The 16,078-nt window shown below is 40.0% G+C and overlaps 1 protein-coding gene across 7 annotated transcripts in view; it reads left to right on the forward strand.

Annotated features, from left to right (window-relative positions):
- Positions 1-16,078, forward strand: part of SARDH (sarcosine dehydrogenase) — a 142,891-nt gene that overhangs the window by 23,984 nt on the left and 102,829 nt on the right. For all 7 annotated transcript variants that reach the window (XM_074210765.1, XM_074210766.1, XM_074210762.1 and 4 more), the window contains 4 exons: positions 2,688-2,792; positions 3,499-3,628; positions 7,473-7,559; positions 8,115-8,205. In XM_074210765.1, the coding sequence (XP_074066866.1) occupies positions 2,688-2,792; positions 3,499-3,628; positions 7,473-7,559; positions 8,115-8,205 (413 nt within the window). The remainder of the gene's footprint in view (positions 1-2,687; positions 2,793-3,498; positions 3,629-7,472; positions 7,560-8,114; positions 8,206-16,078) is intronic.

Consider the following 16,078-nt stretch of genomic DNA (forward strand, 5'->3'; position numbering starts at 1 on the left):
AATAATATGGTAGACACTGGTAGATAGCAAGACTAGAGAAGTCATTCATTGTCACTCATTCTCAGGAAACTTGCAGTTTTAGGAGTATGTGATCATTCAAGTTCCTTTCAGCTCTAATATTTTATGGTTCCAAACACTGGCTATGAAAAAATATATATAAAATATTGTTCCTGCCCTCAAGGAACTCTCTGTCTAGTTGGAAAGTGTGGACATGGTCACATAAAAATGAATGAACCTATTTTGTGCAAAGCACAGGACATACAAATAAAGCAGTCTCTCCTCTCAAAGAGCTCATATTCAAAAGAAACAACATTTATTGAAAGATAGTAATACTTCTTCTTTCATGTCATTTCCATTAACAAAATTATAACTTTTTTTCTAATTCGACAATCCCAAGGCTTTTGGGGGCAAGAACTTTCCTTTCTGAGTCATCCATAGATGTGGCTTTAGTAATTGCAGGAGCAGTTCCCAGGTTACAGTTTCACAGACTACTTCCCAGGATGATGGCTGAGGGCCCTGGCTTATAAGCATCGCTATTCCCAAGGTCCTTGGGTACAGTGTCCTAGGCTGAATCCATCAGAGTCTGAGGGGAGATGGTGGTTAAGAGGTGGTGGTAGCGGTTTGACTTATTTGGTTCATGCTGCCCCCCACCCCAAGCTGCTTTGCCTGGGCTGACTTACACACCCTGTGTATGTGATTACAAGGCAGTGAGTGTGAAGGAATGAAGCATACAAAGTCAGAGGAGCTAGAGATAGTTGTAGACTGGGAAAGGTTCATGGAGGACATAGTATTTGAAGAATGAGTAGCATTTTTGATGGGCAAGACAGAAGGGGCAGAACATTCCATTCTCTGGGGTAAGGGTTGAATTATGCAGAAAATAGGAAGACATATCAAGGAAGAACCTCCCAGAGTGGGAAGATAATCAGGGATCCAGAGGCAATGTTGGTCCAGTGCCCAGCCTAGTGTGGTCACTGAACTTGATGGCTGATTAAGGCAGAAGGAATGCCAATCAAAAAACAGCCTTTTTTGTCTTGGATGACAAACTGAGGTGGGGGGGGAGCCAGGGAGGCTCAGAGGTGCAGCCTTGGTTGAAACAGAAACAAGTTCTGGTTCAGTGAGTTCAATTTGATAAACATTTATTAAATGCCAATTACTTTTGATTCAAAGTACCTCATACATTGCATACAAGAATAAAAATAAAAGTCCCTGTCCTCAGGGAGCTTACACTCACTTGGGTCAGGGGAAGGACATATAACATGTAAGTATATTTTAAATATATTCAAAGTATTTTTCATAGGGATAGAATATTACCTGCAGAACCAATCAATTAACCAATGAGCATTTATTAAGAACTTGCTATGTACCTAAGGCATTGGGCTAACTCCTGGGGATTCAAAAACAAAAGTGAAAGGGTCCTTTGACCTCAAGGGATTGATATTCTGTCGGGGAAACACCACACAATGCATTTAAGCATGAACAAAATATATCTGCCAGGGTAGGGTTAATTGACCTATTCAATCACCTCACTCCCACTCAAAGTAAATGATAAGTGACTGCTGAATCAATCTCAATTATAGGTTTTGGACCAAGTTGGAAAAATCCTTGGAACTGGAATGACACAGCCCATTAGTCATGTTTGGGCCTAGGAAACTTGATCGTGCTGCAATCTTTAATCAATTGAGCAGGGTATCATTTGGGGCAAACATGGTAGATCGGTAAAACCCTTGAGGAGGTTATAATAGGCAGGGTATAGTTTCTTTGTTGGGCTCTTGTCTATTCTGTCCTTCTGCCCCAGTGTACATTCTGCTGCCAACTGAAGGCATGGGACAAGGCTAAGACAGACACTTCTGAGAAGATGTGAAGTCCAAAGTCTTTTGGACCTTGTTGCAGCTCATAAGGCCTCGGGGAAGGTGAGGAAGTAGATGAAGGCCAAGGCTAAGTCATGGCTTCTCCTTCCCTCTCAGGCAGTTCTCTTCAGAACAGTGTGTTTGCTCCAGTCTGGCTATTTCCTCCCTTTTTGACATATTTGATAATTTACAGTTGACTCCTAGGTCTTGATCAAATTTCCACCCTATTTCCAAAGACTTGGTCTAAAGTCTATGATTGAGATTGCTTGATTGGGCATCTAATGACTTATTTTAAGGAGGGCAAGGTGAGTTGATTGGGTAAATCAATTAACCCTTGATATGTGTGTGTGTACATATATATATATATATATGTATATGCATGCATATATATATATACACACAACTTGCCTTGCAATTATTTTATATATACATATTTATTTTTTTATTAAATATTATATATATATATATATTATATAAAGGAAATGCAAGGCAAGGTTTCTGGAGAAGTCACTAGCAGCTAGGGAATGAAAAAGTTTCATGTAAAAATAAATAAGGATTCTAAGAGGAGGACTATGTCAGTTTAAAGGGATAGAATTATTGAGGTCAGGGATCCAGAAAGACCTCATGCTAAGAAGGAAAGTAAGAATGTATTAAATATGAATAACTGAAAGAGAGAGAAACAAAGAGAGAGGAAGGGGAGGGAGTGGGAGAGAGAGAGACAGAGAGACAGAGAGACAGAGACAGACACCATGTACATATCACTTCCTTTCCTCTTTTCTTCCAGGAGTATAAACATATTCCTATGCCTTTTGTTCCCTCTTTCTTTCTTTCTTTTTGTAGAACATGCCCAATGTTCGGGATCACGATGCCTCTGTCTATCTCCGTCTCCAAGGGGATGCCCTCTCTGTGGGAGGTTATGAGTCCAACCCAATCTTCTGGGAAGAGGTGAGTGCTACCCTGGTGACAATGATCTTAGGAGGAAAAGAGAGACTTCATCCTGACCGCCTTCTTAGCAAGACTGAGAATTACTGAGGATTAACCATCATTTTGCTTTGAACTCCTGACTCCAAATCAGCATGCTGACTCTCCAGCTATGGGGGGGATGGGCTACACCAAGCCATACACATTCTTGACTAATCTCCTTTCTAAGAAAAGTCACACATTTGTGAGATGGTCAGAGTTAAAGATCACAATCTCTGTATAGGGATTGAAAAAGTTGCATGAGATGGTCAAACCTATTACCTAAACCTGATTAGTGGAATAGGATGGATTTGTGATTTCCTTGGTCTAGAGAACTCTCCGGTGAGCAAAAGCTCTCTCCTGATGCAGCTTGGCCTGCTATTTATACTCAGTGTTACCTTAACAAGGTTAAGGGACTTGTGTGGGATTATAGCTAGTAAGTCTCAGAAGTGGGACTTGAAACCAAGTGTTCCTCCCTCCTAGATCAGTTTTCTGTCTATTCTTCATATCTCTAAATACTGAAGTAACCCAACCTAAAACATGAGATAGAGGAGATTTAAAGGAAGGAATCTGGGCTGAGATCTGGTAGCCACTGACTTTTAACCCCTTTCTGTAAAGAGTTGTGATGGTGACTTGTCTTTTAGCCTTAACCTTCCCTCTTCTTGTGACTGAAATGTACCTGTTTCTGCAGGTATCTGATAAGTTTGCTTTTGGACTTTTTGACCTGGACTGGGATGTGTTTACCCAGCACATCAAAGGTGCCATCAACCGAGTCCCAGTACTGGAGAAAACTGGTATTAAATCTACTGTCTGTGGCCCTGGTAAGTGATCTTGATCAAAGCAAGTGGCCACTCTGTGCCTCAGTTTCCTCATCTGTAAAGTGAATTTTTTAAAAATCATAGTAAAACCCTCCCTTGCCTGAATCCCAGGATTATTATGATGGTGAAATGAAATAAAAGATCTACAATTACATTTTCAAAATAAAGTTGATTATACATGAGAGAGGATTAGGATTATTCTTCTCCCAGAAGGGACAGAAATTGTTTCTGTCTGGGGTCTGCATCCATATGGAGGAAGCAGAAGAGATTCAAGAGAGCAACAAGAACAGTTCTGAAAACAGGTGTTTTTTCCCTCAAGTATTCCTGTGCCCTGATTCACCTCCTTCCTCTGGCCTCTGGGGAGAACTGAAGGAGATGGAAACAGACGTGGGATGTAAACAGAATGAGCTCAGCTCCTAAAATACTCCCACCTTGAATTTATATATAGCACCCTTTCTCTCCTTCTGTCCCTTCCCCCCCTCACTTCCCTGCCCCCCAGCATTCATGTGGATTGCATCACTGAGGTAGGTGAGAGTGGGGGGATATTTTCCTTTTACAAGGAAAGAAACTGAGGCTAAGGGTAGTGATTCCCCCAAATGAGTAACACCCTTGTCCCAGCTGTGTTAACACTAGTACAGCGGCTATGTAAATGGAGGGAAGCTGGGTCTGCCTCAAGGGTCTTAGAACAAAGACATTTCAGAGATCATTTAGTTTAGACCCTTCCATTTTGTATAGAAGGAAAATTATGTTCAAGGAGACAAATGACTTGTTCACATAGGTAGTAATAAAAGTTGGACTTGAACTAAAATCCTCTGATTCTGAATCTCATACTTTTTTTTTTTCTAAACAAGGCAATGGGGTTAAGTGACCTGCCCAAGGTCACACAGGTAATTATTATCTAAGGTCAAATTTGAACTCAGGTCCTCCTGACTCTAGTGCTCTCTCCACTGCACTACCTAGTGTCTTCCCTGAATCCCATACTTTTAACACCATATCTTGAGGCATTAAAAGCTATAGTTTGTAATAAAAAAAGCAATTTACAAATATATTATTGGATACTTACAGGTATTCTGGGAAGAAGGTCCTCTTTTTAATCCTTATTTTTCATTAAGCGTAAGCAAAGCAGGTAGAGATTAAATGATTTCCTTTGGGTCACACTGCTAGTAAGGGTCTAGATGAACCCAGGGTTTCCATCACATCATCTAGTTACCTCTTCCTGTGGTCCTTCCTTTCCCCCTCTGTTGGGTGTGTTAGGTCCTCTTTCTCCACCTTCATCTTTCCTTTCCACTTTGATGATTTCATTTGCTAATACCAGTAACTCTGAGAGTTGTTATTTATCCCCATTTTCAAAAGGGTAAACAAAGATCCATAGAGAAACTTACTAGAGGTTATATCCTCTTACCCCATCAGGACTAGACCCCCCAGGTCTCTTGTTTCAGTCTGGGGCTTATTTTCTCAATGCTTCTTCCTTTGCCACGGACTGGACAGTCTAGATTGGCGGCCCTAGCTACAAGTCAGGAGACTAAATAGATACCAAAGCTCCAGGCTGTTTTTCAGCTTTAATCCATTAGGCTAATAAAGAAGTATTTATCTGAAATTCAGGACACACTTCCCCAGTAGACAGATTAAGAGAAATACACACGTGAAATACCAGCTTAAACTTGTGGTATGTCAGGGAAAAAATGACTAATTTAGCCCCGCAACCTCCCCAGGTTTGTGTGGGATTGGGAGTGAAAAAAAATAAATGTTTAAAATAATACTTTATGTGGAATGAATAGCTCACAACTTTTTAAAACATTTAATTAGGTGGGAGCTTCACCTTGCATCTTAGAACCCTGTTTTAAGGGGATTGGGAATAGTATGACAACAGGAAAGGAAATTTTATTTCTGATTTTTCAACTATGGTTGATGATCTCTTTTGGAAATAATTGTTTCTCCATGCCAGGAAAGATATTTGACAAATATCCAGATGATAATAGGGAAACTGGGTTCCTTTAGAGGAGCATGTTTGTTGGAGATACAAATTTCACAATCCTTATGATTCTAGGATTGTAGAACACAGACCTGGCAGGGACCATAGAATATGATCCATTCAACTCCAGAACTCAGAGCTGAAAGAAAACAGTGAAATAAAGAACATGGAATTTGAAGGGACAGTCTCTCTGAAAAAGACTTGTGATTTTTTGTGGACAGCAAGCTTATTATGAATCAATGGTTTAATATGGCAGCCAAAAACTGCTAATGCAATCTGAAGCTGAATTGTATGGTCTCCAGGAATAAGGTATAATAATAATCTGTTCTGCTCAGAGGACTCCTGCAGTTGTAGAGACCACATTGGAAGAAGAGATTGATAAGCTGGTGAGCAAGTAGAGTGGGGAAACTTGGGTGGTGAAGGAACTCAAGTTCTAGTCATTTGAGAATCAGCTAAGAAAATTGGGCTAGAAGACTTAGGTTTTTTTTAAAATTTTTATTCATTTTAAGGTAATAGGGTTAAGTGACTTGCCCAAGATCACACAGCTAGGCAATAATTAAGCATCTGAGGTCAGATTTGAACTCATGTCTTCCTGACTCCAGGGCTGGTGCTCTTATCCACTGCACCACCTAGCTGTCCTAAGATAGATGTTTTTAAGTATTCAAATGATTGCTATGTGGAAAATGGATTTGTTTAGCAGTGTGGTGAAATAGAAAGAGGGCTATATCCAGAATTAGAAAAACTTGAGTTCAAATCCGACCTTTCATTCATGCAATAAACATTTATTAAGTGCCAGACACTATGCTAAGTATTGAGGATACAAAGAGAGGAGCCTGCAGTCTAATAGTGGAGACAATAAGCAAATTTATACAAAGCAAGTTATGTGCAAGATAAATAGGAAATAATTTGAAGAGACAAAAAGCACTGATAGAAAGTGAGAATTTAATTGGGATGTAACAGAAGCCAGGGAGGTTGGTAATCAGAGAGATATCCAGAGAAAATATCCAGAGGTGAGAGGAGGGTCTTGTTAAAGGAACAGTCAAGAGGCCAGTGTCACTGGATTGAAGAGGATGTGTTATGATGTGTGACCTTATAGAAATCATCTAGTTCTTCATGAGGATAATAATAGCACTACCTCACAGTTTGAGGATCAAATGTGATCATGTTTGTAAAACAAAACTTAAAATATTATGTAAATGCTTATTATTATTATCATTATCATTATTATTATTCTGCTTGACCATAAAGGACAGAAATTCCTAAAATTAGAGCTGCTCAAAGAAATGAAATAGGGTACTAGGTGATTCAGTGGCTAGAGTGCTGGACCAAAGTTCATCTTCCTGATTTCAAATCTGCCTTGAACACTTATTAGTTATGTGACTTTGGACGATTCACTTTCACCATGTTTACTACATTTTCCTTGTCTATTATGATGTGCTGGAGAGAGAGAGAAATGATAAACCCCTTTAGTATCTTTGTCATGAAAACCCAAAATGGGGTCTCAAAAAGTCAGACAAGATTGAAACCAATAGCAAGGAAGCAATGGGATGTACTAACTTTTGTGGGGGTGCCAGCAAATACCCCTGAATGTAGGTCCCCAGCAAGGTTGTATGATGACTCATCAAGAATGTTGTATAAAGGATATTTCCTCCCCAAAGAGGTTGGACTACAATGTCTCTGAGTCTCAATGATTCCATGAATATCAGTGTGGAATAGGACCTTAGGGATTATCTAGTCTAATTTCCTTATTTCACAGAAATTTAATGGAGAATCAAGGGATTTTAATTCTGTTTGGTTACAGTGCTGCTGGTTGCTTGGTCTCAGGGTGTATGTTGGTTCACCTTGGAGGAGACTCAGTTCTTTCCTCTCTTACAGAATCCTTTACAGCTGACCATAAGCCCCTGATGGGAGAGGCACCTGAACTCCGGGGATTCTTTCTTGGCTGTGGCTTCAATAGTGCAGGTAAGAGTCTTAGATCCCTGTTATAATAATTCATAAATGATTACAATGCTCCCCTCTTCAACCCCTTTGGGAAACAAGTATTATTGCTCCCATTTTTCATCTCCCCTTTCCAAGCTACCAAAGTGCTATTTTGGGGCTTCAGTCTTTCAAAGTTCATGGGCTATTGTAGGTCCTACCAAGCTAGAAGGCCTTCGGAGGCAGGTAGGTGGAATGTCACTTAATCTCTTCAAGCCTCCATTTCCTCAGCAGTAAAATAAGGAAGTTAGACTAAGTCTCTAAGTTCTTTCCACCTCTAAACCTATGACCCTAGAAATATAGATGGACAGATATTTTTCCTTCATTTCCTTTAACCTATCCCTTTACCCCCCTAATCAATGAAGGCTCCCCAGAGGAGCTGTGGTTTGAAGTTCAGACATCTCCCAACTTGGGAATAGGACACCATATGAGCAGGGGAAGCCATGAAGGTAGTCCAGAGAGGAAGTAGCTGGGATGGATTGCAGAGTACTGAGAAAGATGAGAAGGACAATATAAGCACATTGCTTTCCTTTTGTCCAGGAATGATGCTGGGAGGTGGCTGTGGAAAGGAGCTGGCTCACTGGATCATCCATGGTCGCCCAGAGAAAGACATGTATGGCTATGATATCAGGCAAGTATTCTCCTTCCCTCCTTCCTACTCTTACATTCTGCTGGAATTTAACTAATTCACTTTAACAAATATTTACTGTGTATCTACTGCTCAACTGGGGACTATGACCTCAATGATTGATGATGATGATGATGGCAATGAATATGATGATGACAGTGGTAATGATGACAATGATGTCAATAATTACCTAATGTTAGTTGACAGGGTTCAGAGTATCCTTTTCAGATAAGGAAAATGAGGTCTAGAGAAGAAGTACAATGAAATGTCCAGCTCATTTCACTACAGAATCCCCAGCTCTAACAGTGAAAACCAGATCTGGAGGAGATGACTCTCAAGCTAGGCTTTGAAGGAAAAGAAGTAGTAGAATTCATACATGGGGGATAGTCTACACAAAGCCAAAGAAATAGAAGAGGACAGGACAAGATCAGAGAAGAAGCAGTCCAATTTTACTAGAATTTAGAGTGTGTAAAGGATAATAATGCTAAATTAAAGCTGGGAAAAGTAAGCTGAAGCAGATTTCAAAGAATCTTAAGTGCTGGGATAAGGAGTTTATATGTTATCTTAGAGGGGATAGGATATATGGGTAGAGGTGTTGAGTAGAGAGGTGACAGGGTCAGACAATTAAAAAGATTAGAAGGGAAGCTATTTGAATAGATGGATCAAAGAAGGAATCATCTAGAGGTCAGAATAATAATTAGGAGGCTATTATAATATTCCAGGTCAGATGTGATGCAGGTCTAAGCTAAGATAGTAGTCTGAATAGAGGTACAAACAGTTATAAGAAGTGAGGGCTATTTGATCCATATTAGATAGAGGGGAAATTATTTCCCTTAATATTACTTTGCGGGGGGGGGTGACTAGAGAATCATAGGATTATAAAGTATGACTTTTGGATCACATCTTTTTCTAAGTCCTCAGTATTCTCATCTGTAAAATTGAGGGGCTTGAATTCTGAAGTCCCTCCTGGTTTTGGATTTGTGATCTTATGATTAGAATTGGAAAAGACATTAGAAATTTATCTCATCCAAAGTATTTTATAGGTGAGGAAACTGAGACCCAAGGAAGTGGGGCTCATGGCACCACAAATATAGTAGTAAAGGTCTGTAGGGGAAAACCTGTTGCAAACCAGTGTTCCTCTTCCCTTTTTACCTACAGTTAAAGAAGGAAAGAAATATTTTTTTGAATAATGGTTGTAATTAGGCCTTGTTGGAAGGGATTTGTATTCCCCACTTACTTAGGTCAGGATGCTAACAAGGCTGGTGGGCATTTTGTAAGTCAGTCAGAACCCAGATGTCTGGAACCTGGGGGCACGGGTGCTGAACTTCTCATGGGGTGATACACTAGCTGACTGTGTTTTCTCTCTTGGAAAAGCCAAATCAATTACACTTAATAGTTTTAATGAATTTACGCATTTGGTTTATCTCATTGCCTTCATTATTGCAAACAGCCTCTGTTGGACAAGAGAGATTGAAGTGACGGCTGGGCCACAATAATTAGATTGGCTCATGTTGTTCAATCAGGGCTCTGCCTAATCCCCTAAATTGATAGCAGAGATGACTGATCCAATTGAAGCAGCATCTCTGAAGCAGCAGTCCCTGCTCTATCTTCCTACCCCCTAACCTTCCATCCCTTTCCTAGCTAGACTACTGATGTGATTATCTGCATAATATACATCACCTTTAGGGAGAGGGGCTGCTCCTCACTCCTTCCCCCACAGCCCCAACTTATATGGAAAGATAAAAGTGTCTGGCAGCCTTTCTGCTGCCCCCATCCTACTGCAGCCCCACTAGAAACACAGAATAAAAGAACCTAGAGCACAAGCAGTTACTTGCCAGCAGGGGGCTGTCTGAGGACAGTGACGTCCTGAACTATTAAGAAGTCTGTCTTTTTGGAACATAAGAAACAGTTATGGAGTTAATATGCTGCAGGGTCGTCCTATCCTGCTAACCTAGGTCAAAGAATGTCAGAGGTGGGAAGGATCTTGGAACATAAAAATGCAAATTTGAAGGAGCTGGAATGACAGAGCTAGAAGAACTAATAATAATAATAATAATAATAATAATAATAATAATAATAATAATAATAATAAGCATTCATATAGCTCTTTAAGGTTTCCAAAGTGCCTTATAAATACTATCTCATTTGTCACAACTTTGGGAAATAGGTGTGTCCAGCACTAGACCCTGAATCTGAATGCAGGTTTTCCTGAACTCAGGTCTATTGTTCTATCTATTGAGCCACCAAGCTGACTCAGAACCTAGAGCAATGAATGTCAAGATTAGAAGGATCCTTAGATCAGAGAACATAGAATATCACAGAGATTCTTGGAACATAGGTCTTAGGAACAGAACAGAGAATATCAGCAATGGATTGGCTATTGGAACATGAAATGCCAAAGCTGGAAAGTTCCTTAGAACAAAGAATGCAAAACTTCAGAGCTGGAATGGCCCTTGGAACATGGAATGCCAAAGCTGGAAAGGTCCTTAGAACAAAGAATGCAGAACATCTGGGCTGGAATGGCCCTTGGGACAACCTAACATAGACTGAGCTTAGAGCATAGAAACAGCTGTGAATTCTATAGCTCCCATTTCTATAGTGAGTTAAGGCTCACAAAGCTCTTTTCTCTCAACAAACCTGTGAGGTACATAGAATGCTAGAGCTTGGAAGAAGACTTTGGAGATTATTTAGTGAAACAGGTCATTTACCAGATGGGGAAATCAGTGCAGAGGCCCTGAAGGGGGAGGGGATGACTTGCCCCAGGTCAGACAGTGGGAAAGCTGTGACTAGACACGGTCTGGCTGGGTCACCCTAAACCCCCACCCACACCCCCTCCAAAACACACAGACTCACTGCCAGGACCAATATTGGGCCCAGCAGCTCCACCCAGCCTCTTAGAGAACACCCCCACATCAGGAGTTCTCTATCCTCAAACAGCTCCCTTTCTTTCCTACACTGAAATATTTACATGCCAACGTTTTAAGAGAATAAAATATTTAAACCTGTCTTGTAGCTGCGGGGGAAGCAGCTGCTACTGCTCAAAACTGGTTGTCCTGGTCTGATATTATTGAATTTCAAGAGAGCTGAAAGCAATATAGATTAGGACCCAGATCCCCGAGAGCTCTTCATACAGATCTGTGACCCCAATGGCTCAAAAAGCACTGGGGCAAAGCCATCTTCAGTAGCCCTGGACATTAATATAGCTGCCTTTGTTTCTCAGACCTTGGTCTCCTTTCTCACAATCTGCTAACAACTTCCACCCTCCTTCCCCTAAACCCAAGCTGCTCATACTTATAAGTCTGTAGCACCTTTCATCCCTTGCTTGGGGAGCCCTGAAAACATTAATACCAGCTGCCTGCACTTGGGAGTTTTCATCTGCTAATTATATCTTTTATCTCTTGGTGCTTATTGTCTTTAAAAAAAAATTCTTTTTAAAGAAAGTGGAGCTCTATTCACAGTCTGGTTTTTCATAGCAATAGTGCCTCTCTCAAAAAGCAGATCTCACCATCTCTGCAACAGTAAAACTCACAGATGGTGAGCCTATCCAAAATAGAATATGGGGAGGTCATGGTCATCCAGTTTCTAATGTCTTGTCCAGGCTATTAGAGAAGGGAAAGTGAGTTTCCTAAGATCGTTCAGTTATCTAGAAGCCAGCCCTAGAGAAGAACTATTTCTGTAGTGAATGACATTAGATATTTTTTAGAAGGGTAGATTTTGAGCTGGAAGGAATATAGAGGCCATCTAGTCTAGTTCCCTCATTTTACATATGAGGAAACTGAGGCCCATGGAGGCTAGCAGGTAAGCATCAGAGGTGGGACCTGAAACCAGATCTTTGGACTCTATAATCACTGCTTTTTATACTGTATCCCACTGCTCAATCCAAATCTTTAATTTTACAGATAAGGAAACTGAGGAACAGAGAGGTTGGCTAAGTTGCCTAGGTCAAATAGGGAATAAATAAATTATTAAGGATTCAAACTCAGCTCTTCTCCCTAGGAATCAAGCATTTGAAATCTACCATTACACATTTCTTTGCTTCCCTTCTAGTTTTAGTACCCTGAAAGGGAAATCTGGTCAGGAGGGAACTGCCTATGAGGGAATAGGCCTAGAATGCAGTAGAAGGTCTGTGAAGTAGAAAGAACTTCTAAAACCCTGGAAAAAGAAGTACCAAAGCAGTTAACCAAATGAAATGAAGACTTATCTTGCCCTGTAGTCTTCAAAAAAGAGAGAGAGAGAGAAAGGTCCTCATGGCTTAGGGAAAGGGATATGTTGGAGCAAGTTCATAAAAGTTCTGGGGAGATATTGTTAAATTTTTCAATTGAGCATTTTCACTTCGAAAATCATAAACATTACAAATCTAGCCTTGATTTATTATTTTGCGATTATCTAGACTTAGGAAAGTGTTGAAGAAAAAGTTAATAATGCTAATTAAACTTAAAAATATGTTGTATTTTTTTTTTGGTGTTGTTGAACTACCAGCAAATTCCTGCTTAGGTCACTTGTAGTCTCTTTCAGTGATGTAAAGATATCATATTCCCTACTCCCACCCCAAAACTCAAAATTCAGCAGTAAGAGAGGAGAAGGCAAAGAAATGTCTATCACCCTCTCCCCTTTTCCCCTAGAATCTGCTCTTTCCGATTGTTTTCTTAGGATTTCATGACAGAGGTCCTCATTCTCCACCTCCTCCTGAGTAACTGAGGTCCTTTGTGCTCCTTCCTCAAGCCTCTATAACCTTTTCACACACTCTAGGCTGACCTTTTGGTCTACTGAGCAGAGAGCAAGGTGAGATGCAAAGATCCTGTGATAGGTATCAGGAGATGGAATTTTAATTTTGGCTTTGCCAGTAACAAGACAGGTAGCTAAGAAAAACCCTTTCCCCTCCTTGACCCTCAGTTTTCTCTTCTAAAATTAGTATTAGAATACAAATGCAATGTGAATATGGAAAGAGGGCTAGAAACATGGGTTTGGAAGAACTGGAATCAGATTCCTGTTCAGCCTCTTCCTATGTGTCTGACTCTGGATTAGTCTGTCATTTCTCTATGATTTGGTTGTCTAACTGTAAAACAAGGGATTTGAACTTAGCTAACTACTGGATCCTTTCTAGCTCTAGGTTATATGATTTATGAACACTTGCCTGCCTTACAAGAACAATTGTGACAATCAACCAAAATAGTGGGCATATTTTGGGGAAAAAAATCAGTTTTCATTACTGAAGTATTAGGTATTCTGTCACCTTGAGTCTATATAAGCTCCTTGTGACTAGATCCTGTGCTTTCCCCATTGTGCATAGAACTGATTGAGCATAAAGTGAATGCTCAATAAATACTTGTTGGATTGGACAAGTTCCCTCCCCAAAAATTTTCCTCCTTTTTCTTCCTCATCTATCATGAGCAAAGAAAAATCAGAAGGGAGGAAATGTATATTATTTTCAAAATATAGAACCTGAGGTTTCATCTGTGCAGGGAGAAAATTCCCTCTACCAGTGCAGTACACACACACACACACACACACACACACACACACACACACACACAGGGACCATCTCCTGCTTATGGTCTGAGGAATTTGCCTAGAGCTCTGAGAGGGTAAATGACTTGTCTAGGGTCATCCAATCATTTCTTACCTTTTAGAAGCAAGATTAGCCCAAGTTTATGGTTAGTTCTCTTTCAACTATACCTCACTTCCTTACCCACATTTTTTAGGAAAGCTAAACAACATAGCAACAATACAGCCTATTAAGTTATGTCTTCCCTCTTTCCTCCTCTTCCACCCCCTATCCCACTTCCCATTCCCCTTAGCCCACTAGGAATCAGACTGATTTAGCTTATGATGATCATGAGGGTTGTGGCTTTCAGTTGGAGGAGGCTGATAAAGGAGATGGCTGGGCCTGTTGTGGCTAGAGTTCCTTCCCTCTGCCTTTTGTGCTGAATAGACACATTCCTTCCAGGGGCTCTGTGTATCAGGGATGAAAGCCTGGCAAGCCAATTTAGAATTCTTTTTTATTTTTGTCTCAGTCTGTGGGAGAATTAGGTACTCAATAAGTAAATACAAAGCATGCCAAGTATGTGCAGAATTCTCCCTCTTTTTTGCACATTATGTTGTTTTAGCAATTATATAAGTGTGACTGTTGTACTCCCTAAATTATTCTGTTAAGTTCCCTGAGGGCAGGAACCCTGTCTTCTTGCTTCTCCTACAGTTTCTGGTATTCATTTCTAGACTATCTCATCTTAAGACAGTTACTGACAAGACAGAGCAAACCCAGGAGGGAATGACTAGGATAGGAAGAAGTTAGGGGCCTTGCCATATGAGGATTGGTTGGAAAAAACTGGAGACATTTAGCATTGAGAAGAGAACCCTTGGGGGCTATCTATAAATAGTTGAGAGGATGTCTTTTGGGAGAGATACTAGGCTTGATTTATTTGGATCAGAGGAGGGCAACTCTTGGAGCAATACTGGAAGTTCAAGGTAGGCATGGAAAAATCTTCTCAATGATTAAGACTATCCCAAAGCAGGATAGGTTACCTTGTTCAGGTAGTGAGGCCTGGAAGTCTTCAAGAGAAGGTTGGACAGTCACTTGTCAGGGATGTTAGATGCTATTAGGATTTGGAGAGCCTGGGATTCATTACCTTCCGATCAAGAATTCGGAGTTGAGAACCCAGTATGTGCTCTGTACTTGATAAACTGCATTTAGAGACCTTGAAAATGAGCATCAGGAAAGGACCTTGATTTCCTCTTCAAAAATATATTTCACAGTTCCTACAATGCTTCTAATGAGTGACCAAGAAAGAACTAGAGACCTAGAGAATATCAGAGTTAATAAATTACTTTGTATCTTTGCATGTAGTTGGAAAAAACAAATTAATTTAAAAAAAGAAATTCCTTTAGAGGTCATCTAGTCCAAATGGCACCTGAACAAGAACATAAACCCAACATCAATGGAAGGCTTCATGGCTCTAGACTTGATGTTAGAAAGACCTTGGTTTAAATCTTACCACAGACATTTAATAACTGTGTAACCTTGGTAAGTTAAATCCTCAGCCTCAGTTTCCTTATTTGTAAAATGAGGATCATGATAAAATTCAACAGGCTTGATGAAAGGAACAAATGGGAAACTAAACAGAGATTTTTGTTAGTATTATATAAATATTAACTATTACTAATGTAATTATGTTGCTATATAAATGTTAGCTATCCGATCTTTTTTTTTTTTTGTAGTTTTTGCAAGGCAATGGGGTTAAGTGGCTTGCCCAAGGCCACACAGCTAGGTAATTATTAAGTGTCTGAGACTGGATTTGAACTCAGGTACTCCTGACTCCAGGGCCGGTGCTCTATCCACTGCTCCACCTAGCCACCCCTAGCTATCCAATCTTAACCCAAAGATCTCTAGTGAGTGAAAATTCACTACTTCCCAAGTCTAGTTTATTTTGGTATGGTATTAGTTGTTTGAAGGATTTACCTTATATTCAGATTGGCTTCTTTTCTTACCTGATCCTACTCTAGGGGCCAAGCAAGGTAAGACTAATTCTTTTTGTAGGGGTGAATCTTTTAGCTACCTGAAGACATCTGAATGATTGATTGATTAAATAAATGAAGGAAGCATTTATCAAGTGTTTATTATGTACAAAGGAAAGCATGAGCATACAGATAGAAGAGCAAGACAGTTCCTGCTTTTATGGAGTTCATAATTCTGTTGGGAATAATAATGCATCTGGAAGGTTTCAGCTACAAGTCAGATGGAAAAATCCCATAATCCTTAGGGGGCAGTGCCAAAACAGATGTTAATGCTGATTTTTGTCATTTCCATTGACAAAAATCATAATTTTTATTCTTGAAATATTTAACAAAATTTTCAATGGCAAGAACTTTCCTTTCTGGA

This window comes from Macrotis lagotis, chromosome 1 (genome assembly GCF_037893015.1).
Source record: "Macrotis lagotis isolate mMagLag1 chromosome 1, bilby.v1.9.chrom.fasta, whole genome shotgun sequence".
Taxonomy (NCBI): domain Eukaryota; kingdom Metazoa; phylum Chordata; class Mammalia; order Peramelemorphia; family Peramelidae; genus Macrotis; species Macrotis lagotis.